At 38.3% G+C, this 19,398-nt stretch overlaps 2 protein-coding genes across 6 annotated transcripts in view; both read right to left on the reverse strand.

The window, feature by feature from the left end:
• Nucleotides 1-11,781, reverse strand: part of LOC136678159 (sodium/hydrogen exchanger 5-like) — a 33,850-nt gene extending 22,069 nt beyond the window's left edge. The window contains exon 1 of the mRNA XM_066656075.1: nt 11,553-11,781. Coding sequence (XP_066512172.1) covers nt 11,553-11,763 — 211 coding nt within the window. The 5' untranslated portion in view covers nt 11,764-11,781. The remainder of the gene's footprint in view (nt 1-11,552) is intronic.
• A 1,078-nt stretch (nt 11,782-12,859) lies between these two features.
• Nucleotides 12,860-19,398, reverse strand: part of LOC136678110 (FH1/FH2 domain-containing protein 1-like) — a 53,821-nt gene continuing 47,282 nt past the window's right edge. For all 5 annotated transcript variants that reach the window (XM_066655962.1, XM_066655961.1, XM_066655960.1 and 2 more), the window contains 4 exons: nt 18,963-19,155; nt 18,678-18,843; nt 16,188-16,361; nt 12,860-14,807 (listed from right to left, as the gene is read on the reverse strand). In XM_066655962.1, the coding sequence (XP_066512059.1) occupies nt 14,728-14,807; nt 16,188-16,361; nt 18,678-18,843; nt 18,963-19,155 (613 nt within the window). In that variant the 3' untranslated portion in view covers nt 12,860-14,727. The remainder of the gene's footprint in view (nt 14,808-16,187; nt 16,362-18,677; nt 18,844-18,962; nt 19,156-19,398) is intronic.

Raw genomic sequence — 19,398 nt, forward strand, 5'->3', positions numbered from 1 at the left:
CGTGTGTGTGATGCCCTGTGAAGGACTGGCGCCCCCTCCAGGGTGTATTCCCACCTTGCGCCCAATGATTCCAGGTAGGCTCTGGACCCACCGTGACCCTGAACTGGATAAGGGTTACAGATAATGAATGAATGAATGAATGAATGAATGTCAGAAAACAGTGAAATCCAGGTTTACAGTTCTGATTCAAATGCATTCATTTTTTTGGTTAATAGCTTGGCTGTATTTGGGGTTGCTTTGACATTTTTCATTTGAACGAATATAAAAAAAAACAATGTTTTACTAAGAAATTCTTATAAAATTTATTATTTTTACTTTGTCATTGTGTGATTTTGCACTTTGTTTAGCTTGAACAGTCCAAAAACACACGTTGCAGGTGGATTGGCGACTCAAAAGTGTCCGTAGGTGTGTGTGTGTGTCCGTAATTAAAACAGGACTATGTTAATGTATTAATCTATTTTAAAGAACTCCCATTACTGACAATGGGAGCATCTATTCCTGTCACGTGGCATGGTGGCTTAGTGGTTAGCACGCTTGCCTCTCTGCGTTGGGATCTTGAGTTCAAGTCTGAGTTTTTCAAGTTTCCATATTCTCCCAGTGTCAGCGTGGTTTTCCTCTGGGGCCTCCGGTTTCCTCTCACAGTCCAAAATACACGGAGGTTAGGCGAATTGGCCTCTCTAATAACTGTCCTGGTGTGTGAATGAATGTGTGTGTGCCCAGATATGGATTGGCGCTCTATCCTGGGTGAAACTCTAGTGAAATCCTGATGCAGTCCTCCAAGTGGAAGGTCGTTCCTAGTCGAGAGCGCGCTGTGCACATTTGGCTGCCACTTCTTGCCAGTGTTTGTGTGAATTGAATGTGGAGTGTTGATTGTAAAGCCTCCTTGGGTTTGTAGAAAGGCAATATATAAGTGGAATGTTAAATAAATAAATAAATAAATAAATACATTTTCAGTGGAAGTCAGTCTAAAGGGAACTGATTCCAAGTCATTTTGATACAGTTCTATTGGTCCATTCTTCATAACATTTTCACACAATGTGAAGGACCACTGCAAACTAAGTAGAGACAAAAATGGAGATACAAGTTTTTCATTGGACAGCAATGATATGAACTTATAGGCACCTTGCTCAATGCCAATTGTGGTGAGAAAGCTCCAAAGCATGTATATATTTCTCCACTGTGCACCCGGAGGAAACCCACACTGACACTGGGAGAACACGCCAACTCCTCACAGAGAGTCGCCCAGAGCGGGAATCGAACCCACAACCTCCAGGTCCCTGTAGCTGTGTGACTGCGACACTAATATATATATATATATGTTTTAGACTATTTTGAATTGGAAATCCTCTTTAAAAGCAATGAGAAGAAAGAACAAGAAAAAAAGTGTTGACAGAGGTCAGTGGTTACAGTAATCCGACCTCATGTCTATAGCTCTATAGCGGAAAAGGGGATTAATGTTAATTTTGATTAAAATTTCCAGTACAGTGGTAATGATTTTTGCAAGTAATATGAGCTAGCTTCCGGAGAAACTGAGAACAAATTATAAACCAATTTACAAACGTTCAGCATGAGAAATTGTGTTCACTGAATAAAAGCCTTAATGCCAGCCCTGCTTAAGAGACAACATATGGAGAATTATAACCAGAGCATAAGAAGATCAATAATTATGAACATAAGGCAAGTGCAATATATTGTTTTCTTATCATCATCGCAGCATGATATGGCCACTTACCCATAATGAACACTAATAAATTATAGACATTTCTGTGGCGTGAGTACACTAACACGTCTCACATTTCAGATGAGTCTTCGGTGAGTGTGCCTCTGAATGACACAATACAAAAACACAAACACACACACATGCTCTGACAAATGTATGCTAATATTTCATCCAAAATATGGCAGGCTGGGTTTATTCACACAACACAGCAATGTCGTGCATCGTGTTCCTTCATGCTGCATTTGTAATATGTAGGAATTTAAACTAAATATGGTTTATATTTGTGAAATACACCTGTAATGGAATTGTCATGTAAAGATTTATGCAAATTATTGGTCCCCATAGTAAAATGACATTCCATTTTTATACCTACATTACAAATGAAATGAAATGTTTTGAGTAAAGTTCACATCATCCACAAATAAAATTTCTAGACATTTTAATGCAAAATTACCATTCTCCTCCAAGGACTGTGAGCTGTCTGATAGTCCATTTGTGGCAGTTCAAAAAAGAATGCAGCTGGGTTCACATGTTTCAGAGGAAACATGTGCAAGTAGGCTATTGTACACAGTGAATCTACCTACTGACATGTGTTTTTTGTTGTGGGAGGAAACCCACACAGACATGAGGAGAACACACCAAACTCCTGACAGGCCGTGAACTACTGGGGGGATTGAACACAGGAGCTGTAATGTGGCAACATTAACTTTAGCACCACCATGGGCCCTGGAATTTGCAATGAGTACAAAAAATCTGAATGAAATTTGAGGTTAAAAAAAATAAATAAATAAATCATGGTACCAAAAATCTACATGCCTGCTTAATAAACTCTTCCATCCATACCTTTGACCTTCATGCCATACCTGCATCCACACTTACATCTGTTTGTGTTGTTTACTTAATCACCTAATTGCCTTGTAATCATATTCAGCGCGCCTCTGAATTTCAATATCAATATCAGTGAAAAATACCAACTTAATCCTCAGGAATGTTCTTGAAAACAAGCTGGAGTACAGAGATAGTATCAGACCATGTTCCGACTGACTAAAGATAAGACCATGCTGAGGTCTACACAGTGTAATATCCGTGTTATTAAATTAAGTTCCATGGAAAAGGTTCTGTGACAGAAAGACCTGCACAGTCTTACTTCTTCTCTTGCAGACAGCCTTACTTTGCACATATTTCAGTAGAACAAAACAGCAAAATATATGACTCAACAGGAAAGCCAATAGAATGCCAGACTTCATTAAACATGGTGTGCAGATTCCATTCAGGCATGTTTATCACTTACGTCATTCAAAGCAAGGGTAAATGAAAAGGAATGAGGATATAAAGTAAAGATGTACAATGGCAATGTAGTCATCTATTTACCTTGCTTTCTTGGGTCTGCTTTAATATACTGTGTCATCTTCAATTTTGAAATAGATAGATTCTGTATTAACTTCATTTTAATGATGCTGTAAGTTGCTCTCATTTTTTGTGAATATCTGACAGCTTAGTACACCATTTCACATACATTAAAAAAATTATATATATATATATAATTTTTACACACACACACAAGTTGTACTAATGTGAGGTAGCATATATATATATATATATATATATGTAGTGACCTATCACTACATATGTATTACACAGCAATCCTAGTGACAGTAACTAAGTCAAGAGCAGTAATTCTGTAGTACTAGTAGAATCAGTGAGTAAATGAGCATCTAATTTACAGTCTGAGCAGCACAGCAGGATGAGTCAGCTAATGACAACAAGAGTTTTCTTCCTCACATCAAAGATTATTAGCAAGGAACTATATGCCCTGTCCTGAAAGTTAAAATGGAGAAAGAAAAAGATAGGAGAAATCGTTAGAGGAGAGAGAGAGAGAGAGAGAGAGAGAGATCTAATGTGCAGAGAGGATCAGAAAGGTAATGAGAGAGTCTAATGGCAGTAATTATTCATGGTTTTCATGGACAGAACGATTAGACCATGACAAGCACACGCACACACACGCACACACACACACACACACACACACACACAACTCTACCAGGGACACATCAGTCACCCCATGTGATTCATTCACGAGAGAACACAAAAAACACACCTCTGTCTCTGTTACACACAACCACAGAGCATATTGTACAATTATCTCATATATACATCTAGTACATTATCTTCATAAACCTTGAATTTATTTCATTTCCATTCATTTCCTATAAGTAAAAACTATTCATGTTCAGGGTTAGGAATAAAGCAGAAACGTATTAGAAGATTACTGTATTTTCTACTTCTCGAAATCCAAGTTATCCCAAACTCATCCAGTGATGTTATTCCTGGTCTCCTGAGTGGCCAGTTCAGTTTCCTCCAGGAGCTATACATCCTTTTAGACCCATAGTGTTGGGTTGTCTTCTCACAGCATGGACAGAAACACTTGTGGATGTTTTATAAAAGCCATAATAAGGCTTTATTTTCTCCTGTGTTTCAAAGTTTAAGTGTACTATTTTTTTTTTCTTTAGATGGAGAAAATTTTAAAACATTTTAAGGTATTGTATGGTTGATAGGAGTCTCTCTCTCTCTTTTATACATCTGTCAACACTTTTTTTTTTCCAAATCCAGTTTTGGAAATAGTTTTTCATAGTTCTTTCTTTTCACTTTCCATCCCATATCCAACAGGTTTGACCTATGCCCAATTTACAAAGAAATTTATCCTGAAAAATTAATACATTTAATAATAAATGACCCTTTTTACTGGTAGTAAAATGAAGGCTTGTCCGTGATTTAAACAGCAGTGTGAACAAAGGAGCTTTCATGAATGACTAACACTAATAATAAAGAAGACCTTCAAAAGCGTGGGTTAAAAAGCCAATGGTCCCTCTTAGGCCCTGCTTTCAAGCAAAGGAGTGATAGAGATGAGAGAAAGAGAGCAAGCGAAACAGAAATGCAATTTTTATCCATCATGGCCAGCCCTGACCACTCTTTCCCAAACACACACACACACACAGGCTTTTAAGCAATTTCTCTAGAGTGGCCGAGCAATTAAAGCACTGGCCTGCTTCCTTGAATCAGGCAGTAGATAAGACCAATACTGCTTGTAATAAAAAGCTACCTCACAATTAAACACCCTATTAAGTAAACCCTCGCAGTCTTTATCAATGTTTATGGAAAATTCACTAGGTCTGCTGGACGCCAGGCATTTCCAGGCATTTATGAAGAGCTCTAATAACAGACTGAATAACAGTCATAAATTTTAAATTCAGTATGTTAGCATCTGATCTGGGATCTGCTTGGATTTGGGTATTATTTTCTAATGAACATGAATGTTTGGGAATGGGGATTTATCAATAATCAACATACAAATTCTGCAAATTCAAGAGATTTGTGAATGTAGCTGCTGTATGTGTACAGCATGCAACAATAAATGGCCAGCAACCATAGGTTAAACACCTGTTGTTTGAGCATTTTTATTTGACTTGTAATATATCATTAGACTTACGATGCCTGCGTCTGTTTTGAATATTCAGTATAACAACTATTCACATCATTTACACATCAAAAACCCACAAAAACGGAGATATACGTTTTTCTTTGGACAGCAATGATGTTATAAATATTTTCAACATGCTCCCTGGCATTGCAGCAAGGCAACTGAATAAGGCAGGAGTGGGGAGCATAGGCAGGAGGCACACTGCACAAATGTTGCAGTTTAATATTTTACTGAATGGAATTATTTACATTTTCCTACCACAGATATAGGTAAGGTCAGTTGTTTCTATGCAGGCCCACTCCACTTGGTCACTTTCATAACTAGATGTCCATGAAAACAATGAACACAAGCATGCAATCTGTCATTTTCTTCAATGATTCTTTAACACATTATGAAAAAGCTCACCTACACCGCCACCGTAAGACAATTAGTCCTATGCTTTGATTTTACAGACAAGTGGAGTGTAAAACAGACATTGCAGTGCACGTTTTCCTTGCTTGTGTTTGATTGCTTGTGCGTTTGAAGTCCATTACAGGACACTGTGGCCTGAACAGGAAGCTCTAGAGAACAAAACAATAAAAAGATGAAAGAATAAGCATGAAAGAGAGATATCATTATTCCAGTTCTCCAGGACCAGGAGCTGGATGACCATCGGGGGTCCAGCAGGTGGCTCTTCCACACCTGCTCAATCTCTAACTGATCTACGGCCCTGCTCTCTTCCCATAGCAACAATTCACCTGTCTGTATTATGGGCTGCAGATTGCTCACTCTAAGCCTCGAAGGGTCATAACAGCACAGAATAGCAAAAGCAAATCTAATTGTACTGATTTCTTTTCCATTTCCACAGGAAGCCTCCTGGTCTAGCTGAGAACACCTTACAACTGTCCAAATTCCCTTTGGAGTCGTTGCTCAGCACCACACCTCGTCAGGGTCACAGTAGGGCAAGGACAGTAAATATTGACCTTGGTTTTGTTTTGTATTAATTGCTGTAATGAGCTGACAATATTAGTATGGCTATTTATGAAAATAAATCAACAAATTATTTTATTCAAGATTATTTAATCAGTGGAAATCATTTTAAAGCTTACTTTTAATTCAACTAAAAAAAAGAATAATAATAAACAAATAATTAAGATCAACTAAGCTGCGGTGCATTATCACCTCCAACAAAAAACTCTTACGCATTTAAGATTTTGGTAAATATTCAGCATATTCTGGTCAGTAAGTTATTCCAAAGGAAATAAAGGATCAGGAAAGGAATATCATCGGTAATCATTTGTAACACAAGAGCATCTCTGCAAAAAGGAATCAGGGGAAATCAGGCACAATAATCCATCCATCCATCCATTATCTGTAACCGCTTATCCAATTTAGGGTTGCGGGGGGTCCAGAGCCTACCTGGAATCATCGGGCGCAAGGCGGGAATACACCCTGGAGGGGGCAGGCACAATAATCATTTTATCTTGATTGTTTTCACAATCACTTGAAGCCAAAATTGTAATTGAAAATAAAATTCGATAAATCGCTCAGTGCTACATTTCTCAGTCAGGTCCAATTCCATGGTCAGTAAATATATTACGACTTTACCAATGTGTAACACATTTCAAAGTCTGTACCATCTCTATTAAAGGCCAAGCACCAGCTATATGAAAGGGTCAAACAGATAAATACAGTGGAATTTGAGTTCCTAATTTGTGTTTAATGATAGTCAGAAAACGTGTTATTTCTTACTAATTCAAGGAATAAGGTTTAAAAGACCGTTGGTCCCTCCGCCCCCCCCCACCCCAAACGGTGTTCGGAAACTCTAATAGACGTCTTGCCTGTGACGTAGATGGTGGACAACAACTCTAGAAGTCGCACTTAATTTAATGCAAAATGACCAAAATGTGTGTTGTTTTTGGCTGAAATAATTCAATGTACAGTGTGACATCTGTGCACAAATGGCCCAAAGATCCCAAAATATCCAGAAAATGGACTAAATTTGTCAACTTTAAACAGGCACTTTGGAAAGGACCATCCACTCACTCCGTTATCTGTAGCTCATTTCATTGGCGCTTTTCCAACAATATGGGCATGTAAGGACACCAATGAAAGGTGTTCAAGAGCCTCTGTAACATGGAGGTAAACAGGGTAAGGACACTTACTTCGCCTGTTTTAGTTGGTGTTAGTTAACATTAGCTTGACTACGTAGCTGCATTACGGAGGTTTATAGTGTCGGATGAATTCGAGTTCGACTTCGATCACATTTACAAGAATAACGGTACCTCTAAATTTGAGTTTAGCTTATTGCTAGGCTATTGTCATGAATAATGTTTGTTATTTAGCTAGATACTGTCATAACAGTCAGTCATAACGGTGTTTTACCGCAGCATTGTTCAGCTGTTGTCCACCAGTGACGTCACGGTTGCGTTCAAGAATTTCCGTAGCGAGCTCGGGTTTTTCCGTCAGTTTAATAAAATTGTCAGTTTTAAAGCAAATTAAGCTGCTATTTTCATTTTAATTCATACTTATAAATGTCAGTAACTAAAATAATGTGTAATATTCATGGAATGAATTCATTAAGTGGTGCTTAGCCTTTAATATGACAAGATGTCACATAAGGCCACATACAAACACTTTGAGCTGCATCACTTCCTGACATGTGTTCAAGTTCATAAACAGGGTTTGTGAAAGAAAATTATTTTCAATAGAATGAGAGGCTCTGGAGTAACCACACGAGCCAAAGGTCACTATGCCCAATGACAAGTGTCAAGTAAAAAAGGTAAAAAAGCCCCTCAGCACTGGGCTTTTAAGCAATAAAACTGTGATTACTGGAGCGATGAAGCTACATCCAATCTACATGCGATCAAATACTCACATCAATGATTTGATTTTTGAGTTGAGCCCATTTAGAGTAATGCTTTACTGAAGTAAGGGGGAGTATTACTGCAACAAAGGGCAACAAACACCTATTAATATATTTCATTGATGAGAAACTCTTGAAGGTTTTGTGTAGTTGTGATGGATAGTGCCCACAAACTTTTACCCATATCCTGTAAAAGAACAGTTAGTTATCTGATCTTATAAAGACTCTGTGCATAACCTCTTTCTCAGTTTTGAACGCTGGACGTGTATTCAATAGCTACAACATTGAAATTCAGGAGAGAACCTTGCAGGTGCTTGGGGTAATGTGTTTCTGTGGGCTCCTTCTCCTAATACCAAATGCGAGGCAAATATTCACGGCGAATTTTGAATGGTGTTTCCTTTAGGGGAATGGAGACAGTAGAGTCGTCTGAAATAGAACACGTCTCTGCCTGGCTCATGAAAAACAGAGTGGGCCAATCGCCCAACAGACGCCCACGTGAACAAAACAGCCCACCAGCCAAACAGGAGAATAAAATGGGAGTGGGGTTAAGAGAAAATGAGAGGCTAAAAGGTACCATGCAGGATATGTAGTGAATGAAAGATGAGGTGTGAGATCAGATGGAACAGCAGTGTTTTTCGGACTCATTTTACACTTGCAAATGATCAGAAGCATGAAGGAGACAGAAGGTGTCCTCCAGCACGAGCCTCTACATTAATCCACCAATGTGTGGTCCCTCTCCGCTGCCAATGTTCTTCTGTTTCTCTATCATGACAAAAGCTGGATTCAGTCATGATCAATCTGTCATTGAGTAAGTGCTTTCCTGGGCATTTGTAGCAGGCCTGATCTCTCACCTTGAGGGTAGGAGCATAGCCAAACACAGCGCCTCTGCTGGCTGGAAATGAGTCATACTCAATCATAGGATGCAGCCCTTCCTGTACAGGGGCTCCTAAAAACACAACCACCACACTTGGAGTGATGCCAAAGTGGTAGGAACACTGTGCTCTCATTGTTAAAATGAGACAGAAGAGTCTGTCTCATTATAGAGTACAACAATTAGAGCAGGAGTTAAATGCATGAGTTAATCACTAGGGTCACTCAGTCACTTCAAAAAACTATAAAAGCTTTACACTTAGAATTGCTTTCCATTTAGATTTGGCCAATGTTTCCAACCAATATTTTATGACATATTTATTATACCCTCAGGAGCAGAATGGATACATGATGCTGATCTACTACTACTTTTTATTAATTTTACTGTGGAAATAAATGTCATATTTCTCTGTAAAATCTTTTCAGGTATGTGCAGTCTACATTTTATCATGTTATATATGTTTATGCATTGGCATAGGTTTTGGCAACAGCAGAAATGTGGATGAACCATATCAGACAAAGGAAAGCTTTGGTTTGCAGTTGCTGTATCAGTGAATCCATAAATACACAATATGTCCAAAGATTTGTTGAAAGCTATTCATAACATATTTCTTCTGAAATCACCACTATTCAATGAAGGTCTGTGCCTGCTTTTTATTAGTAGCATCCTCTATGCTTCTGGGAAGGCTCTGCACTAGATATTTGATCACTGCCGTGGGGATTTGATTGCCTTCAGCCACAAGCATGTGGATAATTAGTTCTGGATCACAAACACCAGTCCAGCTTGTCCCAAAGGTATTGAATCGAACTCCATCTCTTCAAGGAATGTTGTTCCCTTGCTCCACATCCCAGTGCAAGAGTAATTTGTCCCTCAAGCTGACATTCTGTGTTGGTACAGTGACCTTTGGGTCATGTGCAGTTGCTTCAGAGTATTTCAGTTTATCATCAGTCTTTTCTAAAGAGATTATATGAGCCATGTGTGTGCAACTGTCAGCTTTCTCAGCAGGTAAAAAAGTCATATTAAAACTAAAAGCAGAAAGATAAACAGAAATTTTGCCCTAGGCCTCGCACAAAATATACAATAGAATCACTTTTTAAAGCTTTACAGATTTAAGAATTAAGCTGTAATGAACATAACATCTTTTATAAGGCATTCATTATAACAGTGGAAATAAAGTCTCAAGCCTAGTAATCTGATCATTCATTTTCAGTAATAATTTATAATGTTAAAAAGCCACTGATTAATAAATAACAGTACAACCAAATAAATAAATAAATTTTAAAATGTAAATATTATATACACAATAAAATATATAATAATATGTAGCCTTGGAAATCAACGCACTTATTGAAAAGAATATTATTTGCTGCTGTGGTAACCATAGACACAGTGAACCAATCAGAGAGCACAGAGGGAAACAGAAAGCAGAGAGGCTTTGTTCCAAATCATGTACATATGCACTGTAGATACTACACTAACTGACTCTTCTGAGTGTAGTGCTTTTGGTGGCAGTTTGATGTTAAAACACAGCAAGAGACATCAAAAAAGTGGGGCTCTACATGAGAATCTCAGCAGTTTTAATGGTCCCTTGTGAGAGTCTAATTTCAAACACCACCATGCTCATTGTTTCAGTTTTCAGTACACACCCAACATACTTTAAATAATTATAACTACCACCTACTAACTATCCACTAACTTACACCTATAAAACCTTTAGCTAACATAACAACTAACAGTGTACGCAGTAACTATTACCTTCCAATTACTTCCAACAATAACAAACAACTAACACATAATAACAATCTAACAGCTAACATCTACCACCACTACTCAAGCAAAGATCTTACAGCTGACACTCATTATCACCTATGATCACAGCTAACACCTGTCATAAACTCCAATTAACACATAACATCACCTGGACTCCAACTAACATTTAAAATGATCTATAAACTACAACTAATACCTAATATCACATATAAACTACAACTAACGGCTAACATGACCTGTGACCAACAGCTAACACCTAACGTCCCCTATACACTTGGGGCAGCTATGGGTTAATTTTAATGAAGTGGGCTTGGGACTGGAAGGTCACCAGCTATATTCCTGTGACTGGTAGGGAAATTGGGGGTGGATGGAGTGAAGGAACAGCACTGTCCTCCTCCATCCACGACTGAGTTGCCCTTAAGCAAGGCACCTAACTCCCAACTGCTCCCCCCATGATGGCTGCCTGACACTCCAGGTGTGTGTGAGCACTCCGCGAACCCACTAGTGAGTGAGTTTGTGTGTGTGTGTGTGTGTGTTTTCACTGCCATGGATAGGTTAAATGTGGAAGACACATTTAATTTTACTTTGTACAATGACAAATAAATGTACATTTATGTGTACTTTAAACTTCCAATAACAAGTGACCAACAACACAGAACATCACATAAAACTACAACACCACATATCACGTCTGACCAACAGATAACACCTGTGAACTACTGTTTAATTAAGAGCTGCTATATCCCACTGACATCTATGACCCCTCACTGTTTCCTGAAGTTTCCCCCAGGGACTCAGAGAGGAACCAGTATTCCCGTTTCTCCGGTGTGTTTCCACAATGTATTTATGGTCCGTGGGGTTTACTCACAGATTTTGGCCACGCTGGCCACCAGCAGCCAGATGGCGATGACATAGGGGGTCTGTACGTAGCTCCATTCCCACTGCACAATCTTGTAACCCCCGCCTCCATGGTGATGGGTCTCTCCGCCGTCTCCGTGCTCCTCGGGCTGTCCGGCGGCGGAGAGCTCCGCGATGCTCATCAGCAGGAGGAGGAGGGGGAGCCCGGTGAAGCGGAGCATGATCCACAGCCGCGCCACTACAGCATCATCTGATCCCCGCTCCGCCGCCCACCGCCCCGCGCCGTGCTTTTATTGAGCACGCGGTGGGACGCCCCGCTCCCGGAGCCACAGCACCGACACCTCCGCCGCCGGTAAGGAGGTACAGCGGGGCGGAGCGTCCGACACACACACACACACACACACACACACACACACGAGGAGGAGGAGTCAGAATGTGATGACGGCTAAATAAATAAAAAAATACACGCACACACACTATATCTATCTATCTATCTATATATATATATGTATATATATATATATATAAATTACAGATGAGTGTAACCTAATTCCTAATTGAGGACATATGTTGTACATATTTTGGTAAAAATGTGATTATCATTGTCCACGTAATTTAGGCTGAATACATATTTGGCTAACTGGTCTTTACTATTCTGAGCTTTAAAGGTTACAATTAAAGTAATTTAAATTTGATCAATTATGACGGACGCGCCTCGCAGCCAATCACAATCAGTTTCTAACCCCAGAAAAAAAAAAGAGGGTAAAGGTTAAGTGTTAAGGGCAAGGGGTGAAATGGGATTAACCCTTGCTCGAGCTGGATGTAGCACTGACCACTGTAGTGCATTTTGAGTTATATTTTTCAGTATAATGTAAGAATAGCTGTACATTTTTGTGTAAACATGTAACAATTCTTGTTAGCAGTTTAAATTCAACATTTTTTGGCTGCCTCTGTCAGAACAAATCACCCTGTATTCAACCCAGAGTATCTGAATATCTTCATTGTGACAGGGGTTTTCCAAGGATTCCTTTTCTGAGAACTAAAAGGAACCTGGAAGTCAAAGGGCCTTCCCTCTTCCAGTGTTCTTAGGTCAGTTGAAACGGAATAGATTTTATGCATTAAAAATGTAAAACAAATAACAGAAATAACATAAGAGTATGGGTAAATGTGGTAAAATAATAAAATAATGACAAGACTGTGGGTGCAAAGAAACAGCGCCATCTGAAGGTGAAATCGAGGGTTTACAGAAATTTAAGTAGCATAACATAATGGGTATTTTAAGAAAAGTTAAATCAACCAAACACATAAGAGTCTGTTAAAATACTTTACTGAGTCCAGAAACATTTCTCAAGGTCATACATGAAAACACAAGGGGATAAAAATACTGTGTACAATGTAATTTGCATTAAAACTTTTTGAATGTGCCAATAATTGGTAAGAGCAGGACTCCAACAGTGGAGCACACCTATATACATTCAGGATGAAGAGAGAAAAACATGCACTATGCATTACAAGTTTCAGGACCACAAATCAATACCCCACACAGTATGAGTGAGAGTGACATTCACTGTAACTTGATAAATAACCCACAGAATACAACTTCATGTGCAAAATTTCAATAGCCATAAAATCCTTCAGAATACTTGAACTGTGTAATCTTCCAATGTGCTGGGTGTGTTTTAGGCCTAAATGACATACTTGGAACTGAAGGAATGAACTATTCATTAAAAAAAAAACAAAAAAACATCACAGTGGTTCAAACTAAATTGGTTGAATTAGGGAAAAACAAAAAAGAAAAACAATAGACGAGACCTGAAATGAAGGCATTCTCATCACCTTGTTCTGTTTTGGTTCAACAGTGGCTCCATTCACCTGTGCAATATTATTTTCAGGACCCAATAATGAACCTGCCAACCCCCACTCCATGTTGTAGCATCCACAAACCTAACAAGAATGTGTTGAGATAAATAATACAAGCAAAAAACACCACAAATGAACGTGACCTAGTTTATATTCCCTCTAATCAAGATCTCCTTGTGTGAGGATCATTCAGCTAACCTCAGAGAGAGGATTGCCAAGACAAGCTACTACAGCGCACTGGCCAGATCAGCTTCTATTGGCCAAAACACAGCATTTAAACATTTGATTGAATTATTCCATGCTCCAAACTACATTTATCAGCCACATGGTATGGTGTTCAAAGTTCGCTGCTGTATTTTTGCATTGTCCATGCAAGATGTGTGTCTGTACAATTTCTTTGTACATGATTATAGCAGCCTGGAAGAACCAAACTTGAACAATAAATGTCGTGGTCAACACATTTGATCTTTGTGATTGGTAAAGCATGGCGTATAACAATGCTGCCCTCCACCATTCAGCCTAGGGTTTGATTAACCCAATGCTATACCATTAAATTACATTTGCAAGTTGATTAAACATGCAATTTCCTATAGATTACAGCATCTATCAAGTGTATAAATGTAGAAGTTTAACATGTAATTTGAGCTTTCAGGGAAATGTCTTTTACCATTTGCCATAAAGAGAAGCTGACCTGAGATCAGTGCCAAACATTAACTTGAACAGAATTGTGTCCATATTTAACATCCTTTTCTACTCAAAATTTACACAAAGCAAAACACTGACCGAGTGAACTTTGTTCCTCTTTAAATTTGCTAATGTGCTACATAAAAAAAGGCTCTTAAATGTACAAAAAGAACTTGCACCTGTACATTATTTCTCAGCTAAAACTTACATCATTCTTGGATCATATATTTATATATATATTACATCAATAGATATCAATAAATCTGGTGTTTGAATCTTTATTATTTTCATGTACCAATTAAAAACATTTCATAAAAAATGAACACCATATTAATTTGTGCTTTCCCGTTTGGAGTCTCTTACAGTAACTCATGATAAAGTTTAGCATGTTTGCATTCAGTTCCGGAAGATAAAGTTCCATTACTCAGACAGGAAGCCAAAGTGCGTCTGCAGCAGATGACTGAGAAAACCTCTTCACTGAGAGATCAGATGGCCAGGCCTCTGTCCCCCAGCACTTTTGCTCATTTTGTTTCTCACAAATGTCTTGTTTTCATTTCAGGGTCTAGGCTCAGCCTCATCCGGCCATGCAGCCGATTTAGATGGGCCTAGATCAGACCTTTGATCCTGCAGTATGTCCAGGGTCAGATCTTTTCAGTAGCCTTGTTGAGACCTAGTGCCTGCACCACGTCCACACTGAGTCCACTCTTCAGTGTCCTTCGTACTGCAACATACATACAACACACATAACTGCATCAGTAACCAATTGAGATGGATCAATATCATTTTCCCCACAGGACTGATATATTTGTATGTACATTTCTAAATGAATAGCTATATAAAATATTTATTATTATGACTATTATTAGAATTTATTGTGAGTTTATAAAATGTGCTGATATTCACATCACGTCATTTCAAAATAAAGTCTATTTCTGCGAGGCAATGATAAGTCTATATAGTAGGTATGATCCCAGCAACCTGTAATATCTGCATGGGTCATAGCGTGTTACCAACCTGAGTGTCTATATCCCTGCTAATGTACCCACAGTCCAAAGGCATCAAATATTTATTCAGGTTTGGAGGTATATGTCCTCTGCCTTTGTTAAAGATAACCTATGAGAGAGTGACCTAGAATAGGTTCCTTTCTTTCCTGTTCTAACCTATTTCTTTACTGTCAGGTGGTTTAACAAACTACAAAAGAGGAGACGAGAGAAAAGCTACATGTGAGCCTGATCTGATAGAGAGATTTATGTGCCTCAGAAAACAGAGGAAAGGATCCAGTCAGATTACAACTTGTTTTGGACACAGACAAATCATAGCATCGAAATACCAAAATATATCCTTTGTTTTCTCCTTTGGTTTGAGAACAAAATGAAAGCCAGCATTCACTGGAGCCAAATAAGTAAGGGCTACTTGTCAAGTATGTTAGAAAGAAAAGGAAGTGGAAGAAAAACAGGTAGATTACAAAACAATACAAATCAAACATGAATTGTAATTTATCCATTGTCACCAAGTCAAATTTACACCAATATGGATACAATTGAAGCCCTTATATGAAATTAGGCCTGATATGAAAAGACAGCATCTGTGTCACATGAAAAACGATTTTGATTTCATAATATCAGCACAGTCTTGAAATATTGAGATTTATTTTTAAAAAGTAACCAAAAGTGTCATTTTTAAGCCAAGTTCTGTCAGATTTTGCATATTGCCATAAATTGTTTGGCTTTCCCTTTACATTTGGTAGGAAGCTAATATGCTCCTAAACTGGTGAAGTTGCATTTGGTTTTGTGACTAGGTTTCCTGCCAAACTGCATCCATTTTATAAAAATGAAGACTGACACTCAGCAGTTCAGCAGCAGTTCAGATGCTTTTAAAACAAATTTATTTAACATTTATTACACATGCACTAAAGTGTAAAATAAGAAAGACCTTGCAAAAAATGTATACATCGCGGTTGTGACTGTAGCTTGCCATTCCTTGTGTTTGGCTGGTCAATATTGACGTATTACTGTATTATGTTATTGTCACAGCACTATCCTTAAGTTATGATCAGACAAAAAGCAGCCTTAATGCAGTATTTTCATTATACGTTACTCACATGACTTCCTGTTCAGCCGTGATCTCTTCCGTGTTTTAGGACTAGACGCCCTCTCTGAGGGATTGTGAGTAACAGACTTGACCAGTCTGTCCATGATCTCATCTGTGGCGTCATCTTGCAAGTTTGCACTTTCCTCTTTGCCTGTAGATGGTAACGGACTAATTCTTCCCATACCTGTGGAGCAAAACATTGTGGAAATATATCATTTAATGTAAAAACAGCATAGACAGGTTGGCTATGGCAATCACAGTTAGTATTCTAAGCGTAAGGTCCCAGGCCCAACAAGCTGAGGTGGACGAACTATAACCAACTAAGGCTTACAGATGATTGCCCTCCATCAGCCTACTCCAAACCACTGCAAAGACCACACATAATAAATCTGATTGTGTGAAAGGGAACAACTCTCTGCTAATAATAACACAATGTCTGTACATTAAAAAGTGACATGGTAATATGCCCCTGTGGCTTATAATTGTATGAAAAACTTTTTTTTCTTAGTTTTATTAATTCAAACATCCCAGTGTTCATTTTTTATATTAGGTATCCGTTTTTCTGTAGGTGTTCTTCATAAGTCTACATGATGACTACATAAGTCTTGAGAACTCATAACTTACAAAAACCTTTACAAATGCTTATTCCAAAACATCAGTTGTCATGAGGGCTTCCGTAGTGAATTTCAATCTAGAAAGTGTTAAAGGCTAAGCACCAGCTCTATGAAAGTGTCAAACAAATAAATACAGTGGAATTTGAGTTCCTAACTTGTGTTTATTGATAGTCAGAAAACATGTTATTTCTTACTAATTCAAGGAATAAGGTTTAAAAGACCGTAGGTCCTCCCTTTTCCAACAATATGGGCATATAAGGAAACCAACGAAAGGTGTTCAAGAGCCTCTGTAACATGGAGGTAAACAGGGTAAGGACACTTACTTCGCCTGTTTTAGTTGGTGTTAGTTAACGTTAGCTTGACTTGCTAAACTTGGTGGCTCACATTATACTTGGCTACGTAGCGATAGTTGCATTACGGAGGTTTATAGTGTCGGATGAGTTCGAATTCGATCACATTTACCAGAATAATGGTACCTCTAAATTTGAATTTAGCTTATTGCTAGGATATTGTCATGAATAATGCTGGTTATTTAGCTAGATACTGTCATAACAGTCAGTCATAACGGTGTTTTACCGCGGCGTTGTTCAGCTGTTGTCCACCAGTGACGTCACGGTTGCGTTCAAGAATTTCCGTAGCGAGCTCGGGTTTTTCCGTCAATTTAATAAAATTGTCAGTTTTAAAGTAAATTAAGCTGCTATTTTCATTTTAATTCATACTTATATATGTCAGTAACTAAAATAATGTGAAATATTCATGGAGGTCCATTAAGTGGTGCTTAGACTTTAAGGCAACTGATATTAGGAACAAGCCTTCATAGATGTTTATGTAAGTAGTTAAGCAGTCATGAAACATTTATGTATTTATCATGCAGACTTACGAAGGAAAGGTGAAAGTACTAAATATATTTTTTCCATTGGATAATAGCTATTTAAACAGAGCATATAAAAAAATTATATTATATATATATATATATATGTGTGTGTGTGTGTGTGTGTGTGTGTGTGCGTGTGTGCGTGTGTGCCTTCTTTATTGCATCTAAACAGCTAACACAAACATGTGTTAAGCCCCAAAGATTTATGATCACTATGTTCAAATCCAGGCCATTTTAATTAATTCCATTCTACAGTTAATACACATCATGCTAAAGTATGGTTAAGGTTAATATATAAAACAGAAGTAGATTTGGTTTTGTCTCGTGTTGTATCAAAATATGGCACATGCTTTCATTTCACATTTGAAGATCATGCAGTTAGCACGATACCTTCATCGTTTATGTCCTGTGCTTCTGGTGAAGTGGGCAAACTCTCAGAATTTGACTCCTCTGGAAGACCAAATAGTGCAGTATTGACACTGGCGTCAATATTAACTGCTGCTCAACTGGGCTTTGTCCAATACGTAACACTAATCAGCACATAGACTACAAGTTTTTATTATGACGTAAATGTACTTTTCCCTCTACAATGCCTGTTCTGTAATGGACACAAGGCCCCCATTGAGCAGTTTTAAAATCAATTTCGTATATAAATTGTCTTTTGTTTGCACACAAGCAACATGCAGTATGTGCTCTACCTTCATCATTAGAATCCTGGTTGGGAGAAGAGGGAGTAGTGTCAGAGTTGGATGTCAGCAGCTCTGTTAGATTAAATATGATTCAATTACAACCTTCGGCTTCTAGACAGGCTTGATTAATGTTCCTGTTCTTACTAATGCTCAAACTTTATAGAACAGAAAGCAAAAACTGACACTGTTTTTCTTCGTTATCTAGTGCTAAATGTATAATACTTGCTGTGTATCTTCCATTTTCAGGAGAGTATCATAATACATATTTAAAGGACCAGGGAATCTTTTCTTAGGGACCCAATCATGAGGTAATGTTCTCTTACTTCGTACAGCGCGGGACCTGCGTAGATTGCTCTGTTTTTCATTAGCAATAAGCAGGTTCTTCATGTTCTCGTGTTCCTCTTGTGCTGGCTCAGCCTCTATCGCCGTGGAGACAGGGGAGGGACTATCCAGAGAGATGGATGGGACAGCTCCAGAGAATTTCTCTGTCTGTGAGAACAGTATTAGAGAGCATGAATGAAAGGACTACCTTAAGCAAAAAAAAGCAGCTAATGTCTTATATGTCTGATGTTAAAACTCTAAGATTTTATTAAGAGTTTGTATTTTACCTCAGTGATCATTTTGCCCCGAGTCTTTGTGCGTTCCCGATGGGCCGCACGCTTCCGTTTCTGGGTGAGGACCCTCTCTCTGGTGGTCCGGTACTCCAGGGAGAACTCACTGATTATCTTACAGAACTGAGTTATTTTAGTGTCCCGAACAGAGTATGAGGGCTGACCCAAGTACAAAAGAAATGAGTGAAATCTGAGAAAGACAGGAACAACAATGCATTTTGGTTAAATTTATTATTCATATTTCTAGCATATTTAACAATAAAATAAACAGAAGTGTTTGGATGCGATAGAATATTTTTTCAGTATACTTCCACATTTATCTTTGTTACAGATTCCAGTTTTCTCTGGAGACATGATGCCAACATCTTTTCCCCCCCAACACCTCCAAAGTTCTGTCTTAGACACTTTTTCTTATATTGTTTATTTCAATCCA

The sequence above is a fragment of the Hoplias malabaricus genome, chromosome Y, assembly GCF_029633855.1.
Source record: "Hoplias malabaricus isolate fHopMal1 chromosome Y, fHopMal1.hap1, whole genome shotgun sequence".
NCBI classification, from domain to species: domain Eukaryota; kingdom Metazoa; phylum Chordata; class Actinopteri; order Characiformes; family Erythrinidae; genus Hoplias; species Hoplias malabaricus.